At 36.5% G+C, this 15,711-nt stretch overlaps 1 protein-coding gene across 50 annotated transcripts; it reads right to left on the minus strand.

Annotated features, from left to right (window-relative positions):
* Positions 1-945: 945 nt before the first annotated feature.
* LOC18422713 (phosphatidylinositol-glycan biosynthesis class F-like protein) lies at positions 946-13,219 on the minus strand. Of its 50 annotated transcripts, XR_016051140.1 has the most exons (12): positions 13,181-13,219; positions 9,564-9,760; positions 9,370-9,435; positions 9,210-9,252; positions 8,957-9,011; positions 7,925-7,973; positions 5,187-5,291; positions 4,652-4,719; positions 4,093-4,201; positions 3,381-3,486; positions 3,215-3,291; positions 1,238-1,361 (listed from the first exon to the last, which is right to left on the minus strand). XR_016051140.1 is itself a non-coding variant. In XM_088860650.1 (11 exons), exons 2-10 carry the CDS (start codon positions 9,729-9,731, stop codon positions 3,262-3,264), a joined length of 690 nt encoding a protein of 229 aa, XP_088716776.1. In that variant the 5' UTR covers positions 9,732-9,760; positions 13,181-13,219; the 3' UTR covers positions 946-1,361; positions 3,215-3,261. The 50 variants fall into 50 exon arrangements, 37 of the variants coding, with proteins under 37 accessions (XP_088716776.1, XP_088716775.1, XP_088716793.1 ...); XR_016051147.1 differs by lacking the exons at positions 3,215-3,291; positions 3,381-3,486; positions 5,187-5,291 and adding exons at positions 6,603-6,700; positions 10,452-10,845 and having other exon boundaries at positions 946-1,361; XM_088860650.1 differs by lacking the exon at positions 3,381-3,486 and having other exon boundaries at positions 946-1,361; positions 3,215-3,288.
* Positions 13,220-15,711: the final 2,492 nt, after the last annotated feature.

Raw genomic sequence — 15,711 nt, forward strand, 5'->3', positions numbered from 1 at the left:
ATATACATCGTATTGTTTCTGTTTTCAGTATTCCTGTATTTTGTGGTTCACAATTCAGATTTTATGCACTAATTACCATCCCTATTCTTAAATCTTGTTATCTTTTACATCATTAAAGTTGTTGATATAACGCGGTTAAGAACATTAATTACAGGTATAATAGATGGCCTAATGTGGTGATCAATCAGCTGCTTCAATTAAGTGGTTTACTTCAACTCTTCTGCCCTAGAAGAGGCGTGAATTAATCTGGTGGTTTACTTCAACTCTTCTGCCCTAAAAGAGGAGTGAATTAATCTGGAAGTAACATCCAAACACAACCAAGTCTTCCTGCAGTATAGAAGCCCCCTATCCCCCAAAAGTTCAGAACTTCGCTTGGTTGAGACTGATTTGCCCAGAAAAAAAAAAGGAATATATTGCAAGGAATTCATTATTAGCAAGATGAACAATTGATCATTTATTTTTGGAAAATTGTTTCATGCGCGTTGGACCGCATTTCTACAATATCCCAAGGTATAAAGCATTCATCTTAAAGATGGATGCAGATAGGTAGTCCATCTAAAACCACTTGAAACTAACGAATCCCCACCGATATACCAAAAATAAAAATAAAAAATCCAACTTGTTGCTCAACATAATCTCTCTCCCTCTCTCTCTCTCTCTCTTACAATATTCCATAATTTTATTGATTGTAAATTATTCCAAGGTAATTAAGCAATAAAACTATCTGATACAATCAACGATTGAAAGGGAGCACCTTTCCTAACTAAAGCATCTGCCACACCGTTTCCCTCTCGACAAATGTCTAAACAAGATAGAATGTCTACACATTAAGTCCATGATCTCGAACCAAATTGATCGTAATCTCTCTCTCTTCCACACACACCACAAAGCTGCCAGAATTTCAATCAAAATCACCAACTTGTGCTTTTGTAACTCCATACAAACTTGCACTTAACACTATTGCTTGCATTAAATTCATGAATTTCATGACGTGGATAAGCTAAAACCAATTCCTCAACAAACGAGCTCAACATTTTCAATTAGCAACTGAAAAACAAAATGGTGAACAAGGGATCCAACCTCTCCTGCTTTTGAGCAAACAATATGGCAAAACTTCACTAAAAATTACACGCAAAACAGAAAAGGTCAAAAGTTGAAGAGTTGCTCACTGGAAAAGTTTACTTAAAAGAGGACGAGAGAGACTCATTTGGCAGAAGAAAAGGAAATTGCTTTCAACTATTCAGCACTCAATCCCTCTTTATACGCTGCCGTCTGCTAAGCAAGAGAATGACTATGAAAGATGCTACCGTTCCAAGTGTATGTCCAATTATGGCCCCATAAGTCACACAAATCGGCCACTCCTGCAAGCCAAAAGTCATGCACCAAAATCAAGCATTAATCTTCGAAAACATATCCAAGCAACAATAACCATTCCCTCTTCTTTTTTCTCTTCTTTTTTTTTCTTTTTTCTCTCTCTCTCCTTATGTGGGGAGCATCATAGCTGAAATTTAATCAAAAGTTATGACATCCAATTTCAGAGTGGAAAACCATTTATTAGATACATTTCACAATGATATCCAATACCACCTATGTACATCTATCCCCGAAGTCACAAAGAGTCCTCAGGAAACCCTAGCTTGTGGAACTAGGAACCCCAAATATCAAGATCATGGTTGTTGGGATCGGGAGTAGGATTAGGAGTGGGGGACCGTAAAACGCTAAATATCCCTATTGGTTGGAAGTGTCTTTCAAACAATGCATTTGTTACTTATGGATCAAGATCCCCATATGTCAGAGATCTCGATCCCAACCTGTGGGGATCTTGCTCCCACCTTAAAGGGTATATATATTCTAGGACTACATATACTCTTTAAAGTAGGGATATCTTTGTTATAGCCAACAATACAACTATATTCGAATTATAGTTATGTTGCTAGCTAGCAATTAATAAATAAAAAGTCAGTTTAAGGTGGGGATAGAGATCCCAAAATTTAAAAGAAGGTCCCCTTTCTGAAGTGAAGGGACTAGATGTGACATGATGAGATTCTCAAGTGGGGCCGCCTCCTAGGTATGGAGATCCCAACAACTATGACCAAGATCTCACCAAAGATTATGTCCATGGTCGGCTAAATACTACATAGGTGAATACATAAAATGTGTGCCAAAATAAAGCAAAGTATGATTACAGCAAAATAACACAAATTTTATGAGATTTGCCATGTAGGGGCTAATATCCACTGCCTTGGCAAGTTGAACCCCATAAGAAATGAGTTCCAATGTCAGGTTACAATAGATATATCTTATCCCTTTAAACATCAGCAAAACCCTATTTGCTCTTTCCTTCTAGACCCACTTCCCCAACGGAACAATACTGTCGATCAACCTCCCTCTTTCCCATAGCTATTGAAAATAGAACCTTGAGAGCAAATGAGAGACTTTCACTGCTCAGCATTGAAGGTTGAACAAATCCAAACCCCTTGAGAAAATTGCCTCTCTAGGACGTCATGTCTCTCTCTCTCTTTGCGAAAATGGGGACGCCTCAAAGGATGAGCATAACATTGATCCTTATATAGAAATCATTTAGGTTTCTTTCTTGCTCTCAAAGAAAACCCCCTTGTCTGCTGCCCCAAGTCCATAATAATTCCAATCTTCAAAGCAAATATAAGAGGGGTGATATTAGCTATCACCAATCCTAACAATCTCCACCTTGACAAATGTATTCCTTGATGACATCTCCATTGGATCGATTTCGTCATTCCTTCCCTCTTGCAAATAAGACTTGGCATGGAACTTTCGCAAATATTTTGCCTCCATATTTCTCCACAGCTCAAACCATGTATACATCTAAGTTCCCCGTGTATTTTTCTCAACCAAAAATACAAACCTTAGGTGTGTGCACAACTTGTGCTCTAATACCAATTTTAAAATCCTTTGGAACCCCATTTTGCATAATAAAATACCCAATTACTAGGATCCCACCCAAGATCGTGTACATAATAGGCTAAATGCGAAATAGGAGAGTACAATAATAAAAGAGAAAAATACAGCAGCATGAGCACAACACTACAATATAAGACTGAGGCGGTTCACCTAAAAGGGACTACATCCACAGCCTCGCCAGGTCGGAATCCATTATTAATGAAGATTATAAGTATTGGGTTACAAAAGGGGTTGCAAAAGATACATCTTTCCAAAATATTGGCAAAACCCTCACCAATCTTTCCTTCAAGACCGGCTCTCCCAACCAAGTAACATCGCTGATCAATCTCCATCTGCCCTACCGCTATACTGCTACAAAAAAGAAAACATTGAGAGCAACTGAGAGACACTTGCTCTAGAATTGAAAATTAAACCAACCCAAAAACCCAAAGGATAACCACCTCTCTCTAAGAGGCCATGAATCTCTCTTAAGTACCCATTTGTCCCCCTACATAAAAGTATTAAGGTTCCTTGCATATTCAACAAGAACGCCCCGTTAACTTTCACCTGAAAACAACAATACCCCAAATCTTTCTAGGAGAACATAGGGGTGGTTGGCTGGGGAGCCAACTTGGCTCCTGCACATTCTTCAGATACCTCTAGTGGATTTTTTTAGTCAAGAACAAGAAATTTTGGACACCAGAGTATCACAACTGACTCATGCTCCACGCAAGGTAGGTCCAATAAATCAAAGTAGATTTGCACTAATACAAAACTACAAATATGTGCATTGGGTTTGGAAACTAAAATTATTGAGCATTTTTTCTTTTCTTTTTTTAAGTAAGAGCAAATTTTTTATTTCTTCACATTCTTGTATATCTCTTCACTTCAGTTTTTTTTTTTTTTCTAATATGTAATTCAAGTGATGTTCATGCATGACGCTGCAAGCCAAATAACAGAATCTTGGGAAAGCTTGACTTCAATGTCCCATCAAGTTATGGTCGAGTCTGGTGTTAGAGAACTATGCATAGGTAGACATGCTGGGCCCCCTTGGTTACTGGTATTTTATTCACATGCTATCAACTATCAACCCTTCATTCATCTTATTATAATTAAAAGAAACAAAAAAATAACCAACAACATTAGCATGCATTATAATAGATAAATCACCACCTGCCAAGGTCTGTCCCAGTCTAGTGGCATGGGCCAAGCTCCAAACCATGCCCCAATAACAGCTCCATGTGCTGGTAGACAGACTGCATAGTCAATAGGGGTGATTGGCCTACAAAAATAAATTATGTGATTTTTCTCAGGAGCATTTCATTCAACTAAATGGCTTTTAGAAATCTAGAGCCTATTTAATCAGAAGGGCCCTATGTCACTTCTTACTCACTTATTATCTGAAATGATGCTTACATGCATCAGAAAAAAGAAAATCAAAAAAAGGGGGGAGGTGGAAAAAAAAAACTTAAATGGGTTGAAAGAAACAGCTCCGTGATACATGCAATAGATTGAGGAGCCAGAAAATTCAAGGAATAGTCACAGAACTTTTCTAAGTAGGGCTTGGTAGCAACAAGGAGACCTTCAAGGATTATAATAACACTGTGCTAAAAGAAAATACAGAGACCGAGAATGGAGGCCTATTAGCACTATTAAAGATCAAAATTTATACTATTAAAGACTAACTTATACTCTTAAGGAAAAAGAAGAAAGAAAGGATACAGTTTCTCACTTGGAATGTGCGTATAGGCGCTGCCAATCCTTCCATGAGGACCCATAAACTGAAGCTGTGGGAACCACCTGTCACGACACCATGACAAATATGAAATGCTTTCTTGAACTAATTTGCCTTGAATATTTGCTTTATTTTTTTAAAGCAATGTTTGATTCCACGGCCTAGGCTCGGAACTCGCCCCACGGGCAAGCCAAGTGACTCAAGAGAATCCAAATCGACTTGCCCGAGTTCGGCCCAAGCACACAAAAAAGCCCCAAACGAAATCCAAAAGAGGGGAGGAAACGCTTAAAAAACCCTTAAAAATAGAAAAAAAGAGAGTACAAATCCAAAAATAAATACAAAATCAAAAGAAATATATACAAAATGAAATATGGGACATATTTGATGTTACCGCTTGGAATACATTTAGAAAAATCCAAGCAAAACGAGAGAAAAAACATAAAAAGTTTATACAAAACTAGTTATAAATCAATTATAATTGATACCATGTGAAAAATAAATACATAAATTTAAATCAGAAAAAGAACTTCACCCGAAATTTGGGGCCCATCACCCAATCTTCGCGCTTAGAGCAACTCAAGGCCTCCAATCCTTGTCCCAATTTGGGTTTCAAGTTCGCATGTAGGAGATCTGAACCCTTGAAAATTTTGGATGAATAGTAAATCTGAATTTGAAATCTCACAAATCTCAAGCTTATCATTTGACAAAGAACCCAAAAATAGCTCCAAGGATCAATTTTCACTGAAGATCAACCATCCATTGTGAAGAAATACAATTTTTTAAAATTGGGCAAAACCTAGGCCAAAATGTTTAATCTCTCAAATCCATATAATTTCTTGCTTTTTTCTCAAGTGTGATCTACCTAGTCGACAAATCAGGTAAAAATAAGTTTGTACTCCAAAAATGGGCTCAAAATCATATCCCCAGTCCTCAAAAAATTGAAGAAAAGGGAAAACGATGGTGGATTTTCAAACCACTCCCTCCTCCTCCCCCCCAAAATAAAAAATAAAAAAACGGTCCTCGTTCTTTTAAGGAAAAAGTTTATATAAATGTGAGGCTCGAAACAATCAAAATTAGGGCGCATCTCAAATTTTTCACTAGAAGAGGTTGTTTCGATGCCCAAATATCCTCAAATTGATCATCTCGACCTCAAGATGCATGGACAATGAGACAAAAAATGGATTTCAAGTTTTGGAAATAGTGCATCTTGTAATGCATTTTTGGACCGCCAATTTTCAAGATTTTCGAGTTTTCATAGACCTGCTCGATCTACACTATTATTTAAGTTTTAAATTTTATAATTAGAGATGAAAATATATTTTAAGAATATCACAAAGATTTCCAGTATTGAAACCACATTTCTCGATACTATTTGAAGGTGTTGCATTACTTTGATTGTTTAGAGCTTGTGCTCTATACAAACCGCACCCTTCTTTTAAATAGCTCTTTTACAATATTTGGGTGAGCATTACATAAAGGAAAAAGTTTATATAAGGTTGCAACCTTAAAATGTAGAATTACAGATGCACCTCAAAAATCCATCGGAAAATATTGTTTTAATGTTCAAAAACCCTCTAATTGATCATCTTGACATCAAGATATATGAATATGAAAAAAAAAAAAAGATTTTGAGTCCTAAAAATAGTGCATCTTACAACACATTATCTAGACCGTCCATTTTCAAGATTTTCATATATTTATAGATCTACTTGATTTTAGTCATTTTTGGAGTTTAAATTTTTATAATTAGATACAAAAATGGATTTTAAGATAATCCTATGGATTTTTTATATCAAAATTACATGTTATGATAAAATTTGGAGGTGTGCCTTAATTGGATTGTTTAAGGTTGTGCAACCTTATAGAAACCACACCCTTACACAAAACTCAGCAAGTCACCCAAGTTTAATAGTATAAGGTTGAGTCTCTAAAGTACCAGCCCAAGTACCTGTAAGGTACATATATCTGCCCTGTTCCAGATCTGAGTCACCTTGAGGAAGTTGAAAGGTATTGTCTTAAAGAGAAGGTTCTTCCTATAAAAAATTTCTATGATGGCGGCAACAAAATCCTCAACATGATCAGAATTGAGGCTAGCAATAGTATAGCACAGAAGACAAAGATTAAGAGGATGAAAATTTTGCTGGTTTGCTTTCAGTGACATAACATTAGCTATTATTTCTGATAGTACCATCTAACATAACCAAGATTTGTGTCCATGCAATGCTAGGTAAGTGACATGGAGCTCCTGTCTCAATCATTGAGATTGAGGATAGTATCCCATGCTTACCCAAATAACTATTAAATTAAAAAAAAAATGAAAGATATGAGATTTGCGCCTCCTTCCTAAATGCAGACTTATATAACCATACAAAATTATGGATTGACTTAGAAAGCTCTGCTCTGAGGCGTCCCTGCATCCAATCCCCTGCCTCCCCTTACCTTCTGCATCAACAATTCAACAAACACCTCCAGAACCTATTACAAACTCAATTAGACCCATGATCCCACTAAAGACCCTTCGTTACCTATAAACATTTTATTTATTCTTTTCAAGTGTTAATGGTGGCAATGGAGCCTAAGAGGTTATGTTGAGGATCTGCCCCCCTAACCACCATGGCCGGACCTCATTCCCCTATATCTCTTAGGTGTGGCATCAAACTTCCCGCAGCACATCAAATCAGACTGAAGAAACCAACAAGCTTTTCCTTCCACAAACCTCTAAAAATTGGTTTATCTATTTCCCCTCCTATTGTTGCATAGAAGGTCCCAAACTTGAAGCATTCTTTGATTTGACAAGGAACCCCATGCGACCTCTTCCACATCCAACATCTAAACCATGACAATAACAAGCAGTGAACCATCAAAAACAAAAAGAAAATCCCCATCAATTGCCTAGAGAATAATCAATTTCATATGGGGAAAAGATCCCGATGTAGGAAAACAACATCGGCCATTTCCACCACTAATGCAGGTGGTACACCCCATCTATTCAGAACTCTCCAGCAAACAACCCAAGGTAAACAGATATCTGGCACCAAGAAGGCAACAACCCCATGATGATCCCCATTCACTAATCCAACCACTCAAATCATGCTGGACATTGTCTGCTACTCTGCTACCTGATAGTACACATGCCATTCCTGGGGCTTTTTTGTTAGTAGATAATGGAGTAGCTGCTATATTTTATATATGTACATTCATTCAGATATGAAAAGGCAAGAACAAAAAGGGCAAAAAAAGAATGAGAAAAAAATACGAGGTAATACTTACAGTCAACAATGACATGAGAAGAGCCCAGTTCACAGTCCTTGTGAGAAACCTGCATCAATGCATATATAGAGTTGCTGAATAAATAGCAATGATTCATACTTGAGTGGTCCATGAAAAACAATTTGCATTTAACTTACTATTGTCAGGTAAATGAATCCTCAACTATCCATCATTGACACCAAACAGTTGAGATGTAAAATTACTCCACTCAAGTCCATAAAGCAAAACTTAGAAGACTTCAGTGGAGTATAACTTGACCATTCATTGTTGAAAATGGGCAATGGACAGTATGAGGATAAATTTACCATATTAACTGAATGGTAAATGCTATCATAGGATATCTAAGAAAAAATTCTACCAAACTTAACTTTTCATAGTTCCTAGCAATATTACCTTACATAGTTAAAGGGGCAAGAAAACACACTTACATAGTAAAATGAGAAATAGATTCAAAGTAATAAAATAGTAAACAATTAGGAGCACTTATATAAGTGCTCCCCCAGGAGCATACCATACATTTACTCCCTTGGGTAAAATAAATACTAGGGAGATTTTTATTTTTTTTTCGAAATTTTAGGATCCATCTAATTCCAACTAGATTATTTTCGAAGGAAAAAAATTTTGAATATTGAGTTATTGAACATCTAGATCATTCCCAAATTAGATGGTTCTAATGCAATCTTGGGATGCCAAATTTCCTTTTGACATACAGAGAATGAGAGTTAAATTTTCTTTTTTCTTTGAGGTTGGTCGGGTTCTAGAGATCACATCCATAAAATTTGGAATCTCAAAAATATTCCTAGTTTAAATTTTGATTTGATTCATGCACAAGCTCACTGGCAAGGACTAACAAGAAATTGGTACTATCCAGGTGCTTTTTCACCACCAAGGATCTCTTTCCAATAAGCCAAAGCAAATTGTTTTTCAAATAACTCATACAAATCAACGATATCAAATAACTCATACAAATCAACGACATAGGATAGTAATCAAATTCCCATGAGAAAGTTCTTCACATTTTTTTGAACTTACTTAATCCCAACCGGCGCACCAAAAACGATAGCTCCAAAAGCATTGACAAGAGCCCCTGCACAATAAATTTTGCACTTCTATAATTTACCTCAAAAATAACAATCACACAAATAAGTTTATAGATAGCAAAAACGCTGTAAATTTAATAAGTAATAAGCAACTTAATCAGAAACCTTTAGAAGTAATACAGAAGCATACAACACCCAGAGAGAGGCAAAGAAGAAGAGGAGGGGTGATTAATTAAAGGTCTCACCAGCAGGGAGGCCTAAGAGTCCACGCAAGATTGCCCATTTCAACTGTTACATAGAATCGCATTATCAATTTACCATGCCTTCCTAAATTTTTCTTTTTTTTTTACATACATTCACATATGAAACAAAGCCAGGCAGATTCATATGGATATAGCTTCATACCGAGCAATGCTCCAGTTTTTTAGAAAGCAGACTAAAACCCAATATCACGATGGGGCTCTCAAATAACTGCAAAACCATTTCACAGACACGATAATATGAGAAACTTTAACGAAAATTGCTAAATTTCTAGACTACTAGGGAAAATGTGAGAGAAAATGTCTAAGGTGGGGCCAATTATAAGAGGAGATAGTTACCCACAAGATAAAGATGGTTTGCAGAGGGTGGGTGGTGAGAGTCCAGCCATTAATAATCTGAGCAAAAAGGAGAGATGCCCAAACACTAAGGCCATTGATCAAATGAAACCCTAACTCCATTAATGGAGACAACTGAAATACATATGGAGTTCCTTTTTCTGATGCCATGGATATGAAGGTTCATGAAACAATATATCCTGATACAATCATGGAGAAATGATTCTTGTTATTTTATGGTACACAGAAGAGGGAAACTCAAAACATGGTAGGAAATTCTTGAAAGATCATTATAAGGCACTAAGGCCACTGAAATTTATTGCAAAAATATTACATTTGATCTGATCAATTTTAGGGCATATATCTTATTGAAATGTCTCAAAATGCCACAAGACAAACCTTGAAGCTGTATATAAATTAACAAAATGATGAGAACATGTGAAAAATAACCGAGATTTTAAATAGAGAGGGAGAGAGAGAGAAACTGCACTGTTCTTACTTAATTAATATGCCCAAAAGTTGCATGAATTAGCAGGTAGTCAGGAAGAGAGACGCATGCAGATTCCTGGAGGGAAGATCAAAAGGTTCTAAGAGGAATAATAGCCTAAATTTAAGAGAGAGAGAGAGGCTTGGAAGCTTGAATAAGAAGATTTGTTGGAAAAATGACATTTTACCGGTGGGTTTGATAAAAGAGTGGAGGTAACAAGTGGGGTGAAGCTCTGAGGGACTATGGATACACAATGGACTACGGAGTAGGAAGGGCAAGAAACAGGGGTGACGCTACTTGCTTAGTGTCCCTTTGTATTTAAAGATACAGAATTTTGTCACATATACCTAGATGGCAGATATAAAGATAATAGAAGCACATACGAGAAAACTTAGGAGACTCACAAATATGTAATCCTCCAAACTGTCTCTTCAGCGGTTACTATCTCCAAACTGTCGCTTCAGCGGTTACTATCTCTCTCTCTTCACTCCACCCAAAGCCAAACAGTTGGCAGAGTTGTTTCATGCAGGACAATGACCCATCTAACACTTTCAGTCTATTTCTTGGCCTAGTTTATCCCCTTCCAAAAAAGAAAAAAAACCAAACAAAAAAAAAAACTACCCATATTTAGCTCTCATTGAGTTCCCCAAATCATTCCATGTATCTTCACGGAAAGTCCCCCGGCCCTCTACCTTGCCCAACCTTACTAAGCATAAGCTCAACAGAGTAGTCATCCTGATGGGTGGTCCCATCATGGCTTCTCTTCTCAGGGTGAAGGAAGATGGTGGGGATCCATACCTAAAGATTTTCATATGTATGATAAGATAGAAACAGATTGGAAATTCAAAGAAGGCATGGCCTTAACAAGTCAAGTTATGGAATTCCAAAAAGTTCAAATATGGACAGATTGAAGAAGTCCGATAGCTGTCGACTAGCAAATATCTTACATAACTTTAGGGAAGCACTCTTGAACAAAATTTAAACTGAGCAAAGAAGAACCACAGAAATGACACACTGGAAACTTGGACCTATTGCCCAAGAATCTATTCTTTGGAAGCACTATCTATTATAGCAAGCAAACCCCACAATGACAACACAGGAAAGAAGAAGAAGATGAACTTTGAACTTGAATACCGACGAGGGCTGTAATACCTACAACATCTCAAACCACTGATCATCCAATTACAAGCAGTGAAAACAGTAAATGTTCCATGTTAAAAACAATTCTACCCATGGAATTTCATCTAAAAAGAAAAGGAACTTCTTCTTCCAAGCAGAGAGAGAAAGTGAAATAACTCGATTGTGATTTCTGTGTTTATAATCCATACATGATTTGTGAGCAAATCCATCTCCAAATAATGGGTTCATAGAAATTAGAGAGAATTATCAAGTAGTCATCATATTCAGCAACAAAAGAAGATGACAGCAGTAAACATTTCAATAAAAAAAACACAGTGGCAATGGTGACACCATATTGCCCCATGGACGTCCCAAAAAATCAGTGAAAACAGTAAGGACTTCATGTCAAGAACTAGTATAACCCATGGAATTCCAATCAACACTGAAAAAAACTAGTAGAATCCATAAATGATTTGTGAACAAATCCATATCCAAAAAATGACTTCATAAAAATCAGAGAAAATCATCAAGAGGTCATCAATTCAGCAACAAAAGAAGATAAAGAATAATGGACAAGTTTCTTAAATGCAGGCCTTCACTTAACGCTCAATCCATTTCGGGCTATCTAAAGCTGCTTACCTTAGTAAGTTGAACTTTAGAACTAGTAACAAGTTTCTTAAATTCTTTTTCAAACAAATTTCTTAAATGTTTTTTTTTTTCTCAAACTGGAGTTTTGGTAGGAATTACTGCAATGCCGTATATTCGTAGACATGGATAAACATGCATTCGAGAGTGTTTATAGGTATATCTAAGATAAAGGTTTGTGTGTTCTAGACTATAGCGCTCACCGTCTTCACCTACTCATACATGTTTCTCAAGATCACCAGTGCTGCATTTTGGCCAAATATACTATGCATAAAACATCTCATCCAGCCAGCAAGACAAGCAATTGCCCAAAACTCTGGTTACTTTCAAAATAATTTCAACTAAAATAGCCAAATTATGATTTTTTCCAAGGCAATGAAGGAAGTATGAAACTGATGGTTTTTATAAACAAAAATTCAACCAAAGTAACAAACTCACGGCTCAGTAATGGCTCATTCATGAATGCCACCTAGCTCATTCATGAATGCCACCTAGCACTCCGAAAAAAGAGGGGAAACAAAGCAAACCCATCTCGAGTTCTTGAAAGAATTGCTCAAAAACTGTGGTAATTTTCAAAGGGTATAGAATAGATGAACGAAAGTAGCAATATTAGGGCCTCTTTTCATTGACGAAGAAACAACAATAATGGGCCTCGCACTCTGAAAAAAGAAGGAAAAACAACGCAGACCCATCTTCAGTTTCACACAGGACCGCTCAAAATTATGGTTCTTTTTCAAAGCAATCCAACCAAAGCGGTAATATCAACATACATAGGGGCTGTTATCATAGATAACCAAAGGAACCGTATGGGCCCAGAGGGCTGCTAGATATGGACGGGAAGAAGATATTAACTTGAATTACCATTTAAAAAAAAAAACAAAGATATGAACTTGAATTCTTCAGAAAAGCTCAACAGTCCCGAAAACGATCCAAGGAAGAAGGGATAATAAATAACAATAAACCTAGCAGAATAAAGCAAAACTTTTCAATAAAAACTGAAACAAATGCAAATTTTTCTCTTGAAGTAAAGATGTGAACTGAAAACTTAGGGTTTAATTATCCAAAAAAATGCACTTATTAAGAAATACACCAGATCCAGCTGCTAACTTTTTTTTTTAAGTTACAAAACAGTTAATACAGATTTTCTTTGTCTAAAGTTCATATATTATTTGTAAACAAATTCTTTTCCAAAAAATGCACAAACAAGAAAAAAAAAAAAAGGAACATTTCCACAAATTTCAAGCATCCACACCATGAAAATATCAATTAAGCACCAATATAACAACAAAAAAAAAATCAAGAGATGGAATAAACAAATGCAAGTTTTTGCACAACCTAGGATAACCTTGGAAAAGGTGCTGTATATTACCCTTTTTGCCCCTTTTCTCCCCCCCCTCTCAGTACTCAATTGTTGCAGAGACTATGGAGCTCAATCCCTTTCCCTCCGTTCACAACTTCTCCAAATCCTCTCAGCTTCTCACCCATTTTTTCCTTTCATTTTGTGCTCCATTTTCTGCCCTTTTACTTCAGAGACGAACCACCCTTGCACCCTTTTTCTTCAGAGGCGAACCACCAGTGCTTCTAGCGGTCCGGGTGGCAACGGATCGGGTATGCGGTCGGGACCCGGCCCGACCTGTCAGATCCAAAAGTTGGACCATACATACCGACGACGCTGAAGGAGGCCTTCAATTGCGGACGTGGAAGAGGATACGCTAAAGTTTCGGATCTATCCCATCGGTACTTGGTTTAGTTAGAGTCCATTGCGACTTTCATTGTTTTTTTATTTTTTATTTTTTATTTTTAGTTTTTTTTTTTTTTAAGACATTAGATTTTAAGCTATTTGATTTGTCATTAATGACTAAATTTTTATTATATACTATCATTGATAAATATTCAACTGGTACAGTCGGGTCCAGGTTTTAGACCCAGGTACGACCCACCGGGTCTAAATGTTGGACCCATATCTAGACCCATATGAAATATACCCGATGGGTCCCGGTTTGGGTCTGGTCCATTGACACCCAAAGCTCGATGCTTGTTTTAACTGAGGCATAAATTTGGTAAGGTTGACGCCTTAAATTATTGAAGCAGGTGCATCTCAAAAATCCATTGAAAAAGGCTATTTTGACTTTAAAATTATATTTAATTGATCATCTCAATATCGAGAACAATATCGAGATGAATGAATATGTGTGAAAAAAATTCAAGTCCCAAAATAGAATATCTTGCAATAAAGTATTTGGACCATTCATTTTCAAGATTTACATGCATTCATAGATATGCTTGAACTAGTTTTAGAGTCTAAAATTTTATAAATAGAGACTATAAAAGATTTTTGAGCCATCTTATAAACTTTGACACCAAATTTGCATCTCTTCACAAAGAAGGGACACCTTAAGGTTGCAACCTCATGGAAACCTCACCCTTAACAAAACAAACATCTATAAAAAAAGAAGAGTGTGGTTTCTATAAGGTTGCAACATTAAACAATCCAATTAAGGCGCACCTCTAAATTTTATCATAAGAAATAATTTTGGTGTAAAAGATTATTAGGAATATCTGAAAATTTATTTTCATATCTAATTATAAAATTTTAAACTTGGTTAAAATCAAGTAGATCTATAAATATATGAAAATCTTGAAAACGGACGGTCTAGATAATGTGTTGCAAGATGCACTATTTTTTGTGCTCAAAATCTTATTTTTTTTCACATTCATTAATCTCGATATCGAGATGATAAATTATAGAGTTTTTCAACATTAAAACGACCTTTTTTGATGGATTTTTTAGGTGCATCTGTAATTCTACATTTTAAGGTTGCAACCTTATATGAACGTTTTACTCTTCATATTCCTTTTAATTATTATATCCATAAAACAAAATAATCAAACTTGGGAGATTACCATAACTAATACAAACAAATAAATTCCCAAACAAGGGTTCCATACCACAATTTTTCCGGGCGTCCTAGTTTTCTCCCATTTCATAGGGGTGTATGGGTCGTGTTTTAGATATCGACAGTTATTGATAATTACTAATGAATCTTATCATAGTCGAGAGAAGCATAGACACCCAATCTCATCAAGAGATATACACCCATACAGATACATATCCATACTGATATGTATCTATATGTATATCAATACTAACACAATACATGTCAATACGCTAACACCCCCCTCAAACTCAAGATACTTTGACACAAAGTAGTTGGAGTTTGAACAATACTAAGTTTGCATAAACAAACAAGTTGGATCTTCAGTTCTTCAGGTGCATAACGTGAGCGATAGAAGCAGTGGTTTTCATGCTCAGATTGCTTGAATAACAAGCACATAAAGCAATAACAGGCCTCATAAACAAACGGTCTCAGGAACAGACGGCCATATCAGAATAAGCTTGAGCAATCAGACAAAAAACTCCATATCTTCATCGGAGGCAAAACAACGCGGATCAACAAGCATCAGAAACATACGACGTTGGGAATAGACGGCCATATCTGAGGTGGATTTAGAGGCGGTTTCAAATCCGGCTCAATAATGGTCTGGCATTAGACAAGAGTCCGGTAGTAAAAATGTTTCGTGACAGTGGAGAATGTGACAATGACATGCACCAATCATCTCGTGCTCACCGATCTGCTAGTCGCAAAGTGCCTCGAAAATCTTCTGAATGCAACAACAATTATCAAGACAATGGGCAGGTGCCTCGAAAAACTTCTATATAAGTTGCGACTTCCCTGTCGGCATTTATGGATGCCTGATCCCCTGCGAGCATGCTTTTTGATTGGTCATGCAAATTGTTGCCTTAAGAGAGCATTGTTTGAATTTTTGCACATGACATTAACCAAATTGGCTTCAACCAAATCAATAGCAACTTTTTCTCTCTCTACTTTCCCCCTTGCA

Source organism: Amborella trichopoda, chromosome 3 (genome assembly GCF_054954075.1).
Source record: "Amborella trichopoda isolate Santa Cruz 75 chromosome 3, AtrichopodaSantaCruz75HAP2 v2.0, whole genome shotgun sequence".
Lineage (NCBI taxonomy): Eukaryota > Viridiplantae > Streptophyta > Magnoliopsida > Amborellales > Amborellaceae > Amborella > Amborella trichopoda.